The sequence below is a fragment of the Pygocentrus nattereri genome, chromosome 1 (assembly GCF_015220715.1).
Source record: "Pygocentrus nattereri isolate fPygNat1 chromosome 1, fPygNat1.pri, whole genome shotgun sequence".
NCBI lineage: Eukaryota > Metazoa > Chordata > Actinopteri > Characiformes > Serrasalmidae > Pygocentrus > Pygocentrus nattereri.
This window is the reverse complement of record NC_051211.1, coordinates 17,461,551-17,482,143: the sequence shown is the minus strand read 5'-3', so window position 1 is coordinate 17,482,143 and position 20,593 is coordinate 17,461,551. Positions and strand designations below refer to the sequence as shown.

Below are 20,593 nucleotides of genomic sequence, written 5' to 3'. Positions count from 1 at the left end.
GTGTGGCACGAGAGAGAGCAAGAGTGTGAGAGAAAGAGAGTACAAAGGAGAAAATGTCTGAGTGTCTGAAATATCTGTACAAAAGGCAAACCTAGACCACTATAAAACAATTTGTTTCAAAATGTCATGTTCACTGAATATGTAATACTAAGTTATCAGAACAAACACAACACAAAAAAACTGAGTTAGTGTTTAATGTGGCTAAAATTAATTCATTTAAAATGAATTAGTTAACTTCAATCTAACATCAAGAAATATTTACTCTATATTTTGTCTGGGCCATCAGGCAATTTTTTTATCCATAATTGAGTCTACACTGGCTAGATGCACATCTCACATCTGGTAGGTCTTCTGACATGCCCTGCTTTTTTCTCACATTGAGTATTGTTAGAGTACAGCATAAACTTCACAGTGATCCAGTCAAATCATACACTCCCCATATCTACAGCTATGTAAAGTATATTTAAAATGTTAATTTATTTAAACAGTGATGGTATTATTGGCCTTGTCCATTTTCTCTGAAAACAACTAATAAAAACTAATAAAAATTTGTTTGTGCTGTCAAGCTTTAAATCTGTTTTAATGTGGTAAAAAAGATGAAAAACGAACTGGTATTTCAGAGTTGGAGGCAGTGTGGATTCTAAACGCAACTGACTGCTTCACTTATGCTTCACTTACATGATGCAGATGTGTCACATCTGGTGTTGATTCATGGTAATACTAGCCGTCTCACTAAAGAAGCTTCCTTTCTTTCAAGAACCAAAAAGTCCACCCATCTCTATAACCAGTTACTAACTTACTTTAGCTTCCTTTTAATTCTATAAAACTAAGATAACCATAACTTGGTTAAACACCTGGCTTTGGTTATGAGCTCAGTTACGTCAAACATGCACATTTTAACCTGTTACACAAAAACAGACAATATAAATTAAATGTATTCACAAATTATATATTCACAGATCCATTAGTCTTCATGGAAATACAGAAAATTATGTACATTTGTAGTCCTAGTGTTGTGTAAATATGTAATACCAAAAAAAGTGTTAATATACATTATTGTATATTATATATATATAGTATAGTTAAATATACATTTTAGAATATTTTAAGTACCCCACCTCACACACACACACACACACATACACACACCTTTGTCTTGATGCAGTTTTACACTTTCTTGGCATTTTCTACACAGTTTTATACATTTGTGTACATTTGTACAACAAATGTTACAACAAATGTAAAGCATTTTATTGTAAACCTTTAAGATTTTTAAAATATTAAACTATACATTTAAGATTATGAAAAGAATACTCCGCAAATTAGGCCAAAAATGTAGAGTACTGGGACTTTATTCCATATATTCCATAACTTCTCAAGCTAGGGTCTTCCTAACACCTGAGGCAGGGTAACCACCATTTATAGCTCTTCTCAATATTGCTCTAGTCTTTCTGAAGCTGGAATGAAGTGAAAATATGTTGTTGATAATTCCCATGGAATAAATTAAAAATAAATTTAAAATAAAATAAAATAAAAATAAAATTAATGTTAATTAGAGAATGTTACCCGTCAATAATTCCAACAATGAAAATCATCACAGAGTACAATACCATGCATAATTCACTGATTGCTGAAGTGAGTTATAGTGTTGTTTAATGTCACCCAAACACAGAGAGATTTGGTTTGTTCTTTTTGCTGTAATGGTCAGTCTGATCTTGATGTTCAAGTTGATGAATGCTGTGCTCTCTCTCCCTCTAGTGGTTGATTAAAAAAACAGCTAATAGAGCTCAGCTTGCTGATGCAGTCCAGCTCATAAACTCTGCACAAATGACCTGCTTAAAAAAGAGACTAGACTGTGTATGAACAGGATATCAAAAGGAGACTAAATGAAGTGATGTAAAATTATACAACAACAAGTAACACTGTCACAAATGAAAGATGAATTATGTTGCTAAGTCATTTACTACTTATTTATATATTGTGTTCATTAAACATTTTTTATTACTTAGTAACTGATTATGTATTTAGTAATGAGTAATTAAGCACACTGTTGACTAATAGTTTTGTTTAATATTAGTTCATAGATTAATTACTCCTTAGTCATTGCACTGCTAATTAACTGATAATTGTGTTTACTTGTGTAAGAATTAAATTGAAAACCAACTAGTACAACAAAACAATGTTAGGATGTCATGCAAAATGTAAATAAAAATAAGCACAATGATATACAAATCATGTGAACCCTATATTTAATTGACATCAACATATCAAGCTTTGAACTTGAGAAATGTTATTGTTTTTTGAGAAACAGAGAAATATATGCCCATTTATTGTCACATTTACTTCATAAATACATAATACTTCATATAAATTAACTATTTACTGCTTTACGTTTCCCTCCAAGTAAAGTCTTCTCTACTAATAAATTAATTATAATTATACTGCAAGGTCATGATTAAAAGCCAATATACACATCAATGTGAATCACTTTAGAAATGTTGCTGACCTGCTCAGTGGAGGGCATACCCAAAACAATGTGCATGGGAAAAATAGCAACTCATATTAATAAAGTAGACAAAAATAGAGGCTAAACTGTAAACTCATGACTTGATCAAAGACTTAACTAGTTAAGTAAGTAAGTAAGTAAGCAGGTATTTATAAAGCACACTTTAAGCCAAAGTGGTGTACAAGGAAAATACATTTAGGTTACAGGCCTAATGTCCAGGCATAGACTGTTCCACAATCTTGGCGCAGCAACAGCAGACTGTGGCACAGTCAGTAGCAGCTGATTTGCATAAGCATACATACATCCAATAACATCCAAACAAAGACCTGCAACCACACAGGGAAAAACACAGGGCTTAAATACATGAGGGTAAACAAGGGACAGATGGAAACACAGGTGAGACAATCAGGGGTGGAGTCACAAAACAAGAGGGCAGGACTGAAAACCAAAACAAAGAAACACATAGACAGGACTGGGAATTAAACACAACACAAGCACATGGACAGGACTGGGACAGGCCAATTGTTACATTCTCATTTCTCATTCCACCTTAATGATGTGGCAGTGACATTCAGATGCCTGTGTGGGTGCTAGCATGCAATTGCTGCAGTGTTTAACATAAAAAAACTCAAATAGGAAGCTGACATGAGCCTCAAGAGATTAGACTCAAATTCAGTGTGACTGTGTGAATCTGTGACTGGTCGAGATGATAAAGCAAGATTTACAGAGTTTGTTTGCATTACTCATGTGGCTATTTTTATATGTTAATCATGTAAAGATACACAGCAGTGGTAAGACCTGCAAATAACTAATGTAGCACCAAGAAGACAGTAATGAAAAAAGCTACTTAACGAGGGTGCAGACATATCCCAACAGCTGGGCATTGAGAAATGCTAACCTTAACTTACTTAGCTAACATTAGTTTGTAGCATATTAACTGTAATAATTCAACCTAAATGCTTTTGACATTTTTGACACTAGTTAGCCATTTTGCTTATCTCAGTGTAGTATATATCATATAATAAGAGCAAGAAATAAAGATGAAATCGTTCATTTGGGAGTAAGTCATTCTGTATAAATCCAGTGCTGTGGGTGTTTGTGTGTAGTCTGAATTTCAGCCCTGGGCACAGCAAGTAAGCCAGTACAGTAACACTTTCAGCAGAGTCACATGCCATATCTATGAGTCACAATCAATATAATCAAAAATGTTGCATTGCCAAATTAGGTACAGAAGGAACACCTCTTCAGAATGTCCACCCACTGTCATCCCAGGTGAGAACTTGCAGAAAACATACACAGATAACACAGATCACATATATATTTAAATGCATAATAATACACATAACACATATAATGCAGCAGATCCTTCATGACACAACTGAGAAAATTTAACAAAAACACAAATACTTCATCAAGTTTCAACCTTTTAAAAAGTTAATTATGACACTAAAACACTGCCAAACACTGTAACAGTGTCTAAATGGATCCACAAATGAACCAAGCTCAGATCATGTCCCCAGGTCATCTTAATGAGGCTTGTTTATGATTTGATCAGTGGTCTGATTGGGCATTAGGAAAACAAAACAGCTCCAGTCCACTTTGTTTTACTTCATGCTTAAAGAATCTCGAGCTGACTGTACCTACACAGTCACAGTCTTCCAGCACTTAGTAAGCAGGTAAAAATCAACTACTCAGGATAAAGGCTGCTTCTGGGTTTGTGTGCTAAGTAAGTAATGCTTACTAAGTAAGGTTATGAGATATTTAAACATTACTTAAGGGAGACATGTTTAAAACTTCACAGGAGAAGATCTAAAGCAACTTTTTAGTTATTGAATTAATATTTAGACCATTAATAAATGTTAATGTTAACAAGTTTGTTAGTAGATCCCCTAACTGGGTATCTTTGGTAGAGGTCATGCATATTTTTAAATACCATGGCAGGTTGTTTGAGGGCAGAATCACATTGGCAGCATGCTAGCATGTTGGTGGGCACATAACTACATATTTGGTCATTTTTAATTGTTATTATTTACTTTTTTTGGAAGAATGTTTTGACTGTGCTGACCAAGCTGCATAGTCTGTAGTTTGTAGACTACAAAAAATCAGGTTTTCTTAATGGTTCATTCATTTGTTATCATCCAGGGCAAACTGTGTTGCGTGCTCTGTTTACATAAAGACAATACCATATTGCCAATCAATATATTTTCCAAATACACTGTGTCCTATGACATGATATGAAGTTAAAGCATACTGCTGTCACACAGCACTGCAGTTATATCATCTCCAAATAGATACAAATCAAACTAAGAAATAGCAAAATTGTACACCTTATCAAGAAAAGAAGATTAACATAACCCCAACAATCAATGTAACATTTCCACAGCTGAGATGTATATAACAAAGATGATGAAAACAACAACAGCAAGGTTAAAAAAACAAAACCATTGAGCAACCTGAGCTAAAGCATACTGCCTCTGCAGACATATAAATAGTTTTTATGTCTTACTTTTAAATACTTAATGCATAAAATAACATCTGTTATCTCAGCATGAGAGCACAACGTTCTTTCTCACTGAATATCATACATGTTTTTGGTATTCTTTGTTTACTATTTATCTTATCATGAAGTGCTCTGTACATAAACTCACACATCCATCTAGTCCTTACAATTATACTGTCTTTACACACTGTGTATTGCTCTGCTCCTGCAGCTCCTAACACACATTCAGAAATTGCTTCGATCTCTTCATGTCTGCTCTTTGCTCACTGATAATACACATCAACATCACATTCTGAAAGAAAGAAAGAAAGAAAGAAAGAAAGAAAGAAAGAAAGAAAAGATTACCATGCAATACACAAGTAAAATACTGTTTTCAATATAGAATGATTCAGTTTAAAAAACAAATTGCTCATTTAAAACATTCACAACCAGTTGCCTAAATGTAGCTTAATAATAGAGATTTTAAACTGTGAATCATTATTGACATTTCAGTTTATTCTAAAATAAGATTTAATCACAGTCTGGAAAAGCAGCTTACAGTGTTTGTGTTTGTGTGTGTGTGTGTGTGTGTGTGTGTGTGTGTGTGTGTGTGTGTGTGTGTATACACATTTATCTGAAATCATTATTACTCACATTACTTCATCTAGTCGGTAATGTTCATCATGCTTAAGAGCTAACAACTGCTCACGTCCTGACTTTATTTCAGGATTCTCACGCAGATTCAACTCTCTCAGGTGTGATGGGTTTGATCTCAGAGCTAGAGCCAGAACAGCGCAGCCTTCATCTGTGACTTTGCAATCCCACAGCCTGCAGAGAAAATGTCTGTGTCTGATTAGAATTATACAGCCCAGAAAGCAAAAAGAACATGTATCTTGGATAAAGATGTAACTCACTGAACAGAGATAATATGAGATTGATCACACACTCTACATTCCTTATATTTCTTTACATATTTTGCATATCAAGTTAATAAGCTATAGTGGCATTTGTATGGCCTTTATTTAATAGTTTCAATTATTTTGAAAGACTTTGGTTATCCATGTGTTTGACATTTTTAGCAATTTAGGATGCATTTCTTATTTCAAAACACAAAATAAAAAATAAGTACATTAAAATAGCTGACTTTCTATAATTACTATGTAAGGCTCATTTGTTATGTTATTCTGTTCCTGCATTCATTAGTCAGGGCAATGTTTCAAACACACTGAACAGGTTATAGCTGCTGGACATTTTGAAACACAACCATAGACTGATGTTTTGGTATTTAAGTTCAGTAGTGAGTTCATAAATTTATGATCTTGGTCTCAACTTAAATACATATTGCAGTGCTATTCAGTCATTGGTGTGTTGAGAACTTGCACAACGGTTACCAAGTAAAAACAGGTCACTGCTGTCCTCATTTAGCATTCAATATTAATCTTATGACTGTTCTTTTTTAGTGCTCCTTTCACAATTTTATGTCATAATCGTTGTTAACTACTTCAGAACTCTCTAAGATCATGATTACATTGGAAATATGGGACAAATATAAATATATAGATATCTAGATGATATGCTTTCATTGTTCTAAGGCTGGAAGTAAAAATAAAGTTTAATCTTTCTATGAGTGTGTCCAACCTTCATACATAAATAAACTAATCTTTGCTAAGTAGATTTAAAAGTCAAATCACAAGGATAAATTTAGTCATCTGTTACAGCTCCAATATGACAAAGAGCAAATTATGAAATTCAAATATAAATATAGAACACAACAAACAGTATAAGAGCAAGAAACGTCTCTGAAGAATTAAAACAAGTATCCTCCAAATATTGATTCTGAAGCTACAGACTCAAATAGAGATTGGAAAGTATTTACAATTAAAGAATATATCTTACTGAGGACCAAATCATGTGTGATCCTCAGAGAGATGATCTCTTACCACAGTGCCTCCAGTTTACAGAGAGGATTCTCCAGTACAGCACACATCAGCTTTACTCCTGAATCTCCTACTTTATTCTTAGACAGATGCAACTCTTTCAGCTGTGAGGGGTTTGATTTTAAAGCTGAAGCCAGAGCAGCACAGCCTTTAACTGTGACCTTACATCCCCTCAACCTGCAGGGAGAACAATGACACTCTTCACTCTCAATTCAGAAAGGTTCAGCAGGAACTCAACAAGGTGTGACAACACTTATAAACCCAACTTCATACATAGAGCAGCTTTATTTTCTACTAGAGTTTTTAAACTTTTACTTTTTAATCACCTTTAATCTGATGATAATTGTTTTATTTAACACTTAGTGTTTTCATACTTCATCTTTCATACTATTCAAGTTAGACTTGTTTTACTCTTAGTAAAACTCTTTAGTGTTACTACTTCATTGCTTTGCTTTGCTTTCATTGCTCTTACTTCATTGCTTTGTTTTACTATCATACAAGGCTATTTATATTAGCTGTTATCAATTTGTTTTGTTTTATTCAACCTGTGAGAATTGGCTTCATTTAAAATGAGGATTCCCCTCAGCATAAATGAGCTTAAGTACTGAATATAATGATCATTTTTAGATTAGCACCTCCACCACACTCTAACTCTCTAAATGATAATCTTACCTCAAGGACTCCAGCTTACAGAGAGGATTATTCAGTCCAGCACAGAGCAACTTCACTCCTGAATCTCTTAGTTTATTCTGAGACAGATAGAGATTTCTCAGATGAGATGATTCTGAGGTGAGCAATGAGGCCAGACCTGCACAGCTTTTCTTTGTGAGTCTGCAACGTAAAAGACTGAAGAAAACAACACACAAAATTCTAAAATGGATTTTAACACTTGGATTTTGGGTCTTTAAATTTCCTTGCATAATTGAATGAATGAAAAATTTAATAATGATATTCAGTTTTATTTACTTAGCTGTTCTGGATTCTGCAACAACAGGCAGCAGCTTCAGAAGAACATGGTCTGATCTGCCATATTTCCATAAGACAAATCCATCTAGATCTTCTTCTGATGACAACAGTATGAAAACCACAGCTGACCACTGTGAAGAAGAGAGTTTCTTTATCTTTGTTTTGCCAGTCTGCAAGTACTGCTGAACTTCTTCGACTAGAGCACTGTCACCCAGTTCATTCAGACAATGAAACAGATTTATGGATTTCTCTGCAGATGAATTCTCTCTGATCTTCATCTTGATGTACTGAGCTGTTTGCTCTTTGATGTGGGAGTTATTTCCTGTCTCTGTCATTAAGTCCTGTAAGAGATTCTGATTGGACTCCAGTGAGAGACCCAGAAGGAAGCGAAGGAAAAGATCCAGATGTCCATTCTTACTCTGTAATGCCTGATCCACAGCACTCTTGTGTACATCTGAGAATGTGATTTCTTTTCTTAAGAGGGTCATCAGTTTGGAGGAATGACTCTGTTGAAGCACATTTTTCTTCTGGTTCATGAAGGTCAGGTGCACATATAGAGCTGCCAGATGTTCCTGAATGCTCAGATGAACAAAGCAGTACACCTTACTCTGGAGCAGCCCAGATTCCTCTCTGAAAATCTGTGTACACACACCTGAGTACACTGATGCCTCTTCAACATCGATGCCACACTCTCTCAGATCTTCCTCATAAAAGATCAGATTTTCTTTCATTAGTTGCTGAAAAGCCAGTTGTCCCAGTTTGAGAAGTATTTCTTCATTTGTCTTCTGGTTCTTTGGGTATTTTTCTCTTATGATTTTTGTCTGAATGATGAGGAAGTGTGTGTACATTTGAGTCAGAGTTTTGGGTGTCTCTCCACTCTCTGCTTCACCCAACATTCTCTCTAAAACAGTGGCTGAAATCCAGCAGAACACAGGTATGTGACACATGATTAAGAGGCTTCTTGATTTTTTTAGGTGTGAGATGATTCTATTGGCCAGACTCTGATCATTGATTCTCTTCCTGAAGTACTCCTCCTTTTGTGGCTCAGTAAACCCTCGTACTTCTGTCACTCGATCCACAATCTCAGAGGGAATTTGATTAGCTGCTGCAGGTCGGGAGGTTATCCAGATGAGAGCAGAGGGAAGCAGATTCCCCTTGATCAGGTTTGTAATCAGCATATCCACTGATGCCGATTCAGTTTCATCACACAGATTCACAGTGCTCTGAAAATCTAAATCTAAACGACACTCATCTAAACCATCAAAAATGAACAGAGCTTTGAGTGATTTTGAAATGTCCATTTTGCTAATGTCCTTAAACCATCTATGAAGAAGATCCACCAAAGTGAGTTTTTTATCTTTCACGAAATTCAGCTCCCTGAACGAAAGTGGAAAAATGAACTGGACATCCTGGTTTGCTTTATCTTCAGCCCAGTCCAAAATGAACTTCTGCACAGAGACTGTTTTTCCAATGCCAGCGACTCCCTTTGTCAGCACAGTTTTGATGGGTTTCTCTTGTTCAGATAAGGGCTTAAAGATATCATTGCATTTGACTGGTGTGTCCTGTGTTGGTGTTCTCCTTGATGCTGCTTCGATTTGTCTGACCTCATGATCATTATCGACCTCTCCACTGTCTCCCTCTGTGATGTAGAGCTCTGTGTAGATCTCACTGAGAAGTGTTGGGTTTCCCTGGTTTGTTATCAACTCATTCAAACACTGAAACTTCATTTTCAGATTTAATTTGAAACTCTCTTGAACGTGCATTGAAGCATGGCCGTGTCTGTGAGATGGTGAGACATGTGGTGAGACATAGGATCAAGTTTAACATTTTGCTGACTCAATACATTTGTATTTTCCCCAAAGAAAGCAGTTGCTTCCCATTTTTCACCAACATATCATCTGTCATGTACTCTCTGTATATTCTCTCTAATATATGAAGAGTTCATTTGCAAAAAAAAAAAAAAAAGATAAACATTTTACACCAAGTGCCAGCACTGCTCTCAAGCAGAGCCCAATAAATCAGTTCAGTGAATCAGCACACATTATTCAGGAGAGGTGCTGCAACACTCTCATTTTAGGCAGTGTCTTAAATGGTTCCCTTCTCCCTACATAGTTCACTACCTGGGTCTTAAAATAATGGCTGCTGCATCTAAACAGCAGAGTCAGTCATGAGTCTACAATTCGACGCTGGACACAAAGTGCAATGTTTGGGTGTAAAAGCCAAAACTCACATAGTGTATTTACACAGGGAGCAGTGAGCCATTTGAGACTAGGATTATTTTGAGATATGATCTTATAAATCTTTAATATTGCACATGTTTTTGATGCAGATTTCAGCACTTTACCTGCTTGTTTTATGTTAAAGAATGTTAAATTTTGCACTTTATACATTTTTAAAGTTTAATTTTGGAAGTTACCTGTATTTTGTTGAGTTATTTTTACTTAATCGAACAACCCAACTTTAGTTTGATTGATGTTGCCTGGAATGTACAATAAAACATGATTAATTTTTATTTTTATTTTTATAAAGACACTCTCCGGTCATTTGCCAGAATATATCACTTCATTGATGAAAAAAAACAGTAATTATCAGACTCGCTCTAGTAATTGGATCAGCTGCCAGGTACCAAGAGTTTTTACTGAACTGGGAAAATCTGCTTTTAGTCACAGTGCACCAGTGAGCTGGAATTCACTACAGGAAACACTAAAACTCGGCTCACTGGTGTCACTCAGTAATTTAAACTTTTAATATCAAACCACCTACAGACAGCCTGTACCTGTTTTACTTAATCATATTTATTCGTAACTTTTATTTTTGTGTTAGTTCTACTTAGTTCTTTATCTCTTTTTATTTATTAATTTATTTCCTCTCATTTTAAGTTTTTTTTTTATCGTTACTTTTTTAATTTGTGATATTATACTATTACCTTACTAATTTCTTATCTATTTTTGATCTTAATTTCTTACCATTTAAATCTCAAGTTCTATTTTTTATCTACTTTCATCTTTTATTCACTGTTATTTTCAATTTTCTTTTAATTTAAAATGATTAAATGTAGTTATTATTTTCTTTGTCATGTCAATCCCTGTTTTTGTAAATGCTCAGCTACATTGAAAATGAGGGTTGCCCTCAATGTACTTCCGAGTCAAAACAAAGGTTGATTGATTGATTTATGAAAATTCAATAAATGGAAATTGCAAATGAACTCCTCATTTATGTTTACAATCTTAATCAATGTAATGACTGATAAGAGGTAACAAGTTATGAGATGTGTTTACAATATGTTGTCACTGTGTCTTGGTTGTGATCTTAGAGATCTGTTACAATCTCTTCTTTTGTTCTACTTCTTCTTTCGGCTGCTTCCTTTAGGGGTCACCACAGCGGATCATCTGCCTCCATCTTGCCCTATCCATTGCCTCCTCTACTTTCACACCAACCATCTCCATGTCCACCTTCACTACATCCATAAACCTTCTCTGAGGTCTACCTCTTCTCCTTCTACCCGGCAGCTCCATCTCCAACATTCTTTGACCAATATATCCACTATTCCTCCTCAACACATGTCCAAACCATCTCAACCTGGCCTCTCTGGCTTTATCTCAAAACTGCTCCACCTTCACTGTCCCTCTGATCTGTTCATTTCTAATCTTGTCCAGCCTTGTCACTCCCAATGAAAATCTCAGCATCTTCATCTCCGCCACCTCCAGCTCAGCCTCCTGTCTTTTACACAGAGCCACACTCTTCTTCTGTTCTGATGATCTCTATTGTTTTCATTGTAAAAGTCAGTGATTGTATGTTTTTCACTTATGCTTTGTGGCTAAAAGCTCCTGTTTGAGGAGCTCCAGTTAATATATAGATGTTATAACAATAAAAAAAAGATCCCTGAAAGCAAAACAACACTTTTACATTTGTCTTATTTTTGCCATATTTGATCATCTTATTGAAAGCACCAAAAGCACTTTGACCTACAGTTTAAATGCATGAAGCATGCTGTTTACATTATCAAAACAGAATTTAAAAAATAAGAGTCAATAAGTAATCAGTTATCAGGCCGTGATCAGTCATTACCTGAGTCCAGGTGACACATATCTGTTGTTCATTGTTGCTGGATGATTCATAGATGCAGCCCTCATAGACACAAAGTTGCGTTCTGGAAGGTCTGATCTGTTCACCTGCAGTGAACTATAAAATATATACAGGTTATTTAAAGAATTTTTATTATTGGCTATTTTTGTTTAGCTCACTTATCTTAATGATGTGTAATGACTTTAATTTTAATTACACAACTTTTTAAAAATGTGTCTTATTTTTATACAGACACTTATTAATCAGGAACTACAGGGGCTTCAGTGGAAACCGGCTGAGATTTTCTTAGGTTATAGAAGTGTGTAATAAATCTTTGGGCCCACCGATGGGCCCTGGCCATTTTGGGGGTTAAAGATTTTGGTAATGACACTACCTTTAATCACTTTTAAGTGAAAGCACTTGGTTACTTAATCTATAGTTTAAATGTGTGAAACATGCTATTCACATTATCAAAACAGAAATAACAAATAATAATCAATAGTAACTCTGATTAGTCATTACCTGTGTCCAGATGAGAGATCTTCATCTTTAAATGTTGCAGACTGATTTATAGACACATCACTCTTTATGGACAGACCGCTGGGTTCTGGAGAGTCTGGCCTGACCCTGAAAGAAAGTGGAAAATTGAACTGGACATCTTGGTTTGCTTTTTCTTCAGCCCAGTCCAAAATGAACTTCTGCACAGAGACTGTTTTTCCAATGCCAGCGACTCCCTTTGTCAGCACAGTTTTGATGGGTTTGTCTTGTTCAGATAAGGGCTTAAAGATATCATTGCATTTGACTGGTGTGTCCTGTGTTGGTGTTCTCCTTGATGCTGCCTCGATTTGTCTGACTTCATGATCATTATCGACCTCTCCACTGTCTCCCTCTGTGATGTAGAGCTCTGTGTAGATCTCACTGAGAAGTATTGGGTTTCCCAGGTTTGTTATCAACTCATTTAAACACTAAAACTTTATTTTCAGATTTACTTTAAAACTCTTTTGAACGTGCATTGAAGCATGGCCATGTCTGTGAGATGGTGAGACATGTGGTGAGACATAGGATCAAGTTTAACATTTTGCTGACTCAATACATTTGTATTTTCCCCAAAGAAAGCAGTTGCTTCCCATTTTTCACCAACATATCATCTGTCATGTACTCTCTGTATATTCTCTCTAATATATGAAGAGTTCATTTGCAAAAAAAAAGATAAACATTTTACACCAAGTGCCAGCACTGCTCTCAAGCAGAGCCCAATAAATCAGTTCAGTGAATCAGCACACATTATTCAGGAGAGGTGCTGCAACACTCTCATTTTAGGCAGTGTCTTAAATGGTTCCCTTCTCCCTACATAGTTCACTACCTGGGTCTTAAAATAATGGCTGCTGCATCTAAACAGCAGAGTCAGTCATGAGTCTACAATTCGACACTGGACACAAAGTGCAATGTTTGGGTGTAAAAGCCAAAACTCACATAGTGCATTTACACAGGGAGCAGTGAGCCATTTGAGACTAGGATTATTTTGAGATATGATCTTATAGATCTTTAATATTGCACATGTTTTTGATGCAGATTTCAGCACTTTACCTGCTTGTTTTATGTTAAAGAATATTAAATTTTGCACTTTAAAAATGTATTCATTACATAGCTTTGTTTAACTGACCATTGTTGTATTTCCTTTTGCCAAAAAAAATAAAAATCCAAAATTTAATAAAGATTAATTTTGGAAGTTACCTGTATTTTGTTGAGTTATTTTTACTTAATCAAACAACCCAACCTTAGTTTGATTGATGTTGCCTGGAATGTACAATAAAACATGATTTATGAAAATTCAATAAATGAAAATTGCAAATGAACTCCTCATTTATGTTTACAATCTTAATCAATGTAATAACTGATGAGAGGTACCAAGTTATGAGATGTGTTTACAATATGTTGTCACTGTGTCTTGGTTGTGATCTTAGAGATCTGTTACAATCTCTTCTTTTGTTCTACTTCTTCTTTCGGCTGCTTCCTTTAGGGGTCGCCACAGCGGATCATCTGCCTCCATCTTGCCCTATCCATTGCCTCCTCTACTTTCACACCAACCATCTCCATGTCCACCTTCACTACATCCATAAACCTTCTCTGAGGTCTACCTCTTCTCCTTCTACCCGGCAGCTCCATCTCCAACATTCTTTGACCAATATATCCACTATTCCTCCTCAACACATGTCCAAACCATCTCAACCTGGCCTCTCTGGCTTTATCTCAAAACTGCTCCACCTTCACTGTCCCTCTGATCTGTTCATTTCTAATCTTGTCCAGCCTTGTCACTCCCAATGAAAATCTCAGCATCTTCATCTCCGCCACCTCCAGCTCAGCCTCCTGTCTTTTACACAGAGCCACACTCTTCTTCTGTTCTGATGATCTCTATTGTTTTCATTGTAAAAGTCAGTGATTGTATGTTTTTCACTTATGCTTTGTGGCTAAAAGCTCCTGTTTGAGGAGCTCCAGTTAATATATAGATGTTATAACAATAAAAAAAAGATCCCTGAAAGCAAAACAACACTTTTACATTTGTCTTATTTTTGCCATATTTGATCATCTTATTGAAAGCACCAAAAGCACTTTGACCTACAGTTTAAATGCATGAAGCATGCTGTTTACATTATCAAAACAGAATTTAAAAAATAAGAGTCAATAAGTAATCAGTTATCAGGCCGTGATCAGTCATTACCTGAGTCCAGGTGACACATATCTGTTGTTCATTGTTGCTGGATGATTCATAGATGCAGCCCTCATAGACACAAAGCTGAGTTCTGGAGGGTCTGATCTGTTCACCTGCAGTGAACTATAAAATATATACAGGTTATTTAAAGAATTTTTATTATTGGCTATTTTTGTTTAGCTAACTTATCTTAATGATTTGTAATGACTTTAAATTTAATTACACTACTTTTTAAAAATGTTTCTTATTTTTATACAGACACTTATTAATCAGGAACTACAGGGGCTTCAGTGGAAACCGGCTGAGATATTCTTAGGTTATAGAAGTGTGTAATAAATCTTTGGGCTCACTGACGGGCCCTGGCCATTTTGGGGGTTAAAGATTTTGGGAATGACACTACTTTTAATCACTTTTAAGTGAAAGCACTTGGTTACTTAATCCATAGTTTAAATGTGTGAAACATGCTATTCACATTAACATTACACATTCACATTTACAGTAAACTGTAAAATTCATACAAGTTATGTAAATAATCCTTTTTACTGTGGCCTAGATCGGGTAAAGATCAATATTCATAACTAGGCCTTATTATTGTAATGACTTCAATTTTAGTTCCATCACTATTTTTAATTTAACTTATTTCCTATTAGATATTTTCTGAGTTTTTAATATTTCTTAAAGGTTAACCAGCCATTTTTAATCACAATTCATTGAAAGCACTTTGATCTACATTTCAAATGTATAAAACATGCTGTTGATATTATCAAAATAAAACAAAACATTAAAAAAATTGCTGTTCAGTCTTTCTCTGAGCAAGAGCTCAGCTCTGATTAGATTTTACCTGTATTCAGGTGAGGGGTCTCCATCTATGAATGTGACATCACTCCTCATGGACACGCAGCTGGATACTGGAGAGTCTGATCTGTTTACCTGATCTGAACTATAAAAATTAAACAAGTGATTTAAATCATTAGTTAGCTTTTCACTTTAACTATTTGTAAATGTCTCTTATTTTTGGCATCTTGATTAGCATTTGTAGGCAATTAAATGTTTTCTGTCATTTTACGATTCTTAAAGGTTCTTGTTAACTACATCATTTTTAATCGCTCTTAATTGAAATCACTTTGATCTACATTTTAATTGCAGGAAACCTCTCTTTGCTGCTTTCTCTCAGCAATAGTTCAACTCTGATTGGTTGTTACCTGTGTCCAGATGAGGGGTCTCCATCTTTGAATGTTGCTGGTTGATTCACAGACACATCACTCCTCATGGAATCACAGCTGGGGTCTGGAGAGTCTGATATGTTTAATAGGACTAGACTGCACAAAAGCACAGATAAAGGTGATTTGCTTTCTTTTTATTTTCTTGTTTAACTAGACCATATAATAATTTTAGCATTCATTTAATTTCACTTTTTCATTGTTTTCGTTCAGTACTTGGTGTTTATTTCTCGCCTCTTATTTAAAATTCTCTTTCACTTATTTTTTTTTCTAAAGGTTTTTGGTTTTGTTACTGTTGTTGTTACCATTACTAGCAAACACTCTTCAAGTATAACCCCATTTAAAAAAGTAGGCAGGTTGCAAAATGTAAATAAAAACAAGTTGCAACGATGTTCTAATCAGATAAAACTCTATAATGAATTGAAAACAGTAAAGAGACAACATTTCCAATGTTTAAAAACTAGGAAATTTTATTGTTTATTTTAAAAAAATGTATGCTTATTTTAAATTTGATGCCAGCAAGTTGGGATGGAGGCAACAAAAGACTGGTAAAGTTGTGTAATGCTAAAAAAAGCATTAGGATCATGTCATTCCTTCAGAGATTTACATACTAGCCATTAAATTCTATTTAAATAAATATGAAAATATCATAGGAGTAATACATATCATATAAGTATCATGTAAGTATAGTAAATAAGCAAATGTCATCACAAAAGACTTTGGAGGAACATGTGTGAGGCGAACAGCTGATGATTATAAAAATATCAACTTTTAACATTTCCATTAAGACATCTTTATACAAAGCGACTCACAGGACAGTATAACAACAAAATACATTTTTAAATCTGTATGACATCATAGCTCACCTCTGGCTTAAGCTCGGGGACTCAGTATTCAAGTCCTGATAAGGGGTCTCCATCTTTGAATATTAGTGTAGTCTTCACATAAAAAATAGACTTCACTCCTAAAACAAAGCACAAAAACAACTTTGTCACCGAATCCTGCAGATCAGTTTTCAAGTCTTTCTCTTACGATACATGTAACATAAAACACAGCTCCTCTGGTGAATTCGAAGTGTTGTTTTTACAGTATTTAGTTACCAGTGCACACACACACACACACACACAAACACATACACATCAACAGTCCATCACAGGGCAGACATATACACTCGCACACACATTCTCACCTAAGGGCAATTTAACATGTCCAGTGAGCCTGACTGCATGTCTTTGGACCGTGGGATGAAACTGACACTGACACTGGGATAACATGCAAACTCCATGTGAATCAAATCCAGGCCCTTCTTTCTGTGAGGCAACAGCACTACTCACTGCACCACCGTTGCTGCTAGTGCACATAAAAATTTGAATCAGCAAATATTAAATCCATGCACACTAACTGCTGTAGCTTCCTAATTACTCTAAATACAAATATCATAAGTAATTTGTTTCATTACCACTGATGTTTGTGAAATCAGAGACCCTGGTCCTCACTTGTGGACTTTTCTCTTTAATTCAGTTCCCATAATTTTAAGCAAAATGTAGGCCAGGAACCACTAGCGCATGTGAAAGCTGCATTTTGAGACATTTTTAAGGTATAGAGGATTGGTTTGGATCATTGTCTAAAGAATATCCAGTTTCAGACTCTATCATATCCAAAGTGGGACGTTAGGGAGTCCATGTTCACATGTGTCAGGTGAAAGAGCCCACTGAGCCCCACAAATAAATCAATATCATATGAAAAGACTTTTTCTGCATAATTCAGTTGTGAGTAGTTTGATGTGTAATGGTTTATTATAGCAAAACTCTATCATTTGGATGTCTTTACAGTGATGATGATAGGACATAAAGTCTATAATGCAAATATATTTTATTTACTATCCAAAACATCCGGTGCACCTACACATGTTGTTAGAGTTTTATGTGTAATGCTTATAATAATCAAATAGAAGGGACTATTTTGTGTTATGTGTGCATGTATTTCTCCACCATGAATATGCTTAAAAAATGTATTTTAGGCCAAAAACTTATCTGAAAACTACAGTAAAAGCAGTGTATTCATGACCATTTCTTGTAATAACTGTCTGTGATGAAGCATTTACAGGCAATATACTCTCGAGTTTGGTTCACCACCACCACTGCAAATCATTCTGACTCTGTATGTTTCTCCAGAATTTCAACCAAAACCACCTTGAATGACCTTGTTTACATTTTCATGATTTTATTTTGTTATTTTTTTTAATCAGTGGAATTCCCCTTTAATATTATTAAAATAATAATTGCAAAATAAGTGTTTTTGGGCAAGTAAACACACGCTGAGCAGATAAACAGTTTTTTACATGTAATTTTCAAGGTACCTAAAACTCAACAGTAAGCGGAGGATTATTGCAAAATACTCACCAGAATATCTCAAAATAAGCTTCACTGTATCAGGAAGATGCCAACAGTTCCCATCCTTTCAGAATGACTGCTGTGTAGGACTCCTGAATGAGTGTAAATTTTCCTAATAATGGACAACCAGAAACAAAGTCTGATTCCTGTTGTCGTTTAAAGGAACTACGGTCTGTTACTGCATTTGTTCCTTTTTTCCTACCTTTTGTTTCGTACTGTCTTTATTTCACAAGCGTTGAAAAAAAAAACACATTCAGACACAACAAAAAAATATATTTTCCACTACGTCAAATCTCCTCTTCCTCTACCAGCAATTTATCAGTAACATATCTCACCTTTCATCAGCAGCTTCTTGACGAACATTTTGCTGTAACTGAACAAAATGGTGGCTTGACTGCCACTGAACTTTCACTTTCAGTATTAAAGGAGGAAATCAGTAAACTGTCTCCGTGAAGCACAAATATGATTCAATTTAATTCAATCTGGAATTATAGACCTTTGCAGAAACCACAGAATGTGAAGTATTCATTCAACTGTGACTCTGAACTGTGAAAAAAAACAACTTGAGACTATAGATAGTCTATAGATATAGATTCTGCTTATTTTCTATTACATTATTTCCTGATTATAAAAAGTGCCACATTCTTCAAATTCACACGTAACATGAATGTGTAACAAAACAAAATACTGTAGGAATGTGAAAATCTGTTTTATTGCACTTTAGATATGACTGCAAGACATATTTTTTATACATTTTGATGTAGTTTTTTCATGTATCTGTACTACATTCCACTGCATTTCAAAGGCAAATATCTTCAAATATCTATCACATTATGCAAAACGTCCCTGTTGTCTTTTGGTTTATGCGTGTATAATAAAAATGTAACATGAATTTATACAAACACTTTCATTTTATAGTAAATTTGTTTTTACTAATTATGAACGGAGACCTACAGATGCAATATAGTAAAGCAAAATTCATTTTTAAACCTGTGTTTAAAGCAAGTTTTTATTAATCTTAGCTAACTAATCTGCAAATAAACTTTAAACTGAAACTTGTTTTCAAAAAGTTATTTCAGAACTACTTGGTTCTACTTGGTTCTACTATGTTTGCCTAGACCGGGTTTTTGTCCATCTACTGACCTACAGGTTTCTGATGTTGTGGTAGTTTCGTTTCTTTTTTTCTGTTAGAAAGGAAACATAGGGGTGACCTGCCCTTTTTGTTTGATCTGTTGGATTTTGTTTATCGGTAGTGTAGTGAGGGAGTGTTTTTGTAGTTTCTTTTTCTCTTCTTTTGTTAGGTAAGTTAGTTATATTTCTTTTATTGTTAGGTTTACAAGACAGTAGTGCGTCCTGCTATGATGTATGGTTTGGAGACTGTGGCTCTGTCTAAAAGACAGGAGGCTGAGCTGGAGGTGGCGGAGATGAAGATGCTGAGATTTTCGTTGGGAATGACAAGGCTGGACAAGATTAGAAATGAGCAGATCAGAGGGACAGTGAAGGTGGAGCAGTTTGGAGATAAAGCCAGAGAGGCCAGGTTGAGATGGTTTGGACATGTGTTGAGGAGGAATAGTGGATATATTGGGCAAAGAATGTTGGAGATGGAGCTGCCGGGTAGAAGGAGAAGAGGTAGACCTCAGAGAAGGTTTATGGATATAGTGAAGGTGGACATGGAGATGGTTGGTGTAAAAGTAGAGGAGGCAGTGGATAGGGCAAGATGGAGGCAGATGATCTGCTGTGGCGACCCCTAAAGGGAGCAGCCAAAAGAAGAAGAAGAAGGCTTTTTGTTTGTTGTTTTGGGCCTTGGGTCTCCCTGAAGTTATGGTTCCTTTGTTTTGTTTTTTGTTTCAGTGGCTTGTTGAGAATAAGTTCGATGACAAGGAAAATGTAAATCATCGAATAAACTGTCAAACTTGTATTTGTTCTTAGTAGTTTTTTTCAGTTTTGTTTTGGTCTGGCGTCTGGGTGGACAGTCTTGTTTCTTTTTTTGTGCATCTTACCCCTAGGAGACATAACAAGTAGTAATATTAAATTTGGATTTCATTACTCAGGAATATTTTACAAATTTTGACTTTTCACAATTAAAAGAAGGACTTGAACAACTTATTTACTCTTGCTATTTGAAAACTGAAATTATATTAAAATAAATTACATATAATTTAATTTGTCTATTTTAAGATGTTAGAAGCATGAATTCATGTACTCTACACCTTTAGAATGAATAGTGGCAATAAAGGTATTTTTTTAAGCCAAGGGTCTCTTCCTCTCCCTCTCCCCTCCCTACCTCTTTCTGACTTTCTCTCTTGCATCTCAAGTC

At 35.2% G+C, this 20,593-nt stretch overlaps 1 protein-coding gene across 4 annotated transcripts; it reads right to left on the bottom strand.

Moving 5' to 3' along the window:
* Positions 1-2,232: 2,232 nt before the first annotated feature.
* On the bottom strand, positions 2,233-18,671 carry LOC108441209 (NLR family CARD domain-containing protein 3-like). Of its 4 annotated transcripts, XM_037541953.1 has the most exons (14): positions 18,612-18,671; positions 18,479-18,495; positions 18,286-18,388; positions 16,750-16,847; positions 15,866-15,982; positions 15,505-15,603; positions 14,673-14,786; positions 12,476-12,580; positions 11,957-12,070; positions 7,889-9,667; positions 7,595-7,792; positions 6,926-7,099; positions 5,640-5,813; positions 2,233-5,298 (listed from the first exon to the last, which is right to left on the bottom strand). In XM_037541953.1, exons 4-14 carry the CDS (start codon positions 16,800-16,802, stop codon positions 5,292-5,294), a joined length of 2,934 nt encoding a protein of 977 aa, XP_037397850.1. In that variant the 5' UTR covers positions 16,803-16,847; positions 18,286-18,388; positions 18,479-18,495; positions 18,612-18,671; the 3' UTR covers positions 2,233-5,291. The 4 variants fall into 4 exon arrangements, with proteins under 4 accessions (XP_037397850.1, XP_037397849.1, XP_017576105.1 ...); XM_037541952.1 differs by lacking the exon at positions 18,479-18,495; XM_017720616.2 differs by lacking the exon at positions 18,479-18,495 and having other exon boundaries at positions 7,595-7,768.
* Between the last annotated feature and the right edge of the window lie 1,922 nt (positions 18,672-20,593).

Coding starts and splice junctions, on each gene's coding strand:
- LOC108441209 (XM_037541953.1), bottom strand. CDS start 16,802: ATGGAGACCCCTTATCAGGACTTGAATACTGAGTCCCCGAGCTTAAGC. Junction 7,793..7,888: donor GCAGAATCCAGAACAGCTAA/GTAAATAAAACT, acceptor AATCCATTTTAG/AATTTTGTGTGTTGTTTTCT. Junction 5,814..6,925: donor TGTAAACTGGAGGCACTGTG/GTAAGAGATCAT, acceptor TTTTCTCTGCAG/GCTGTGGGATTGCAAAGTCA.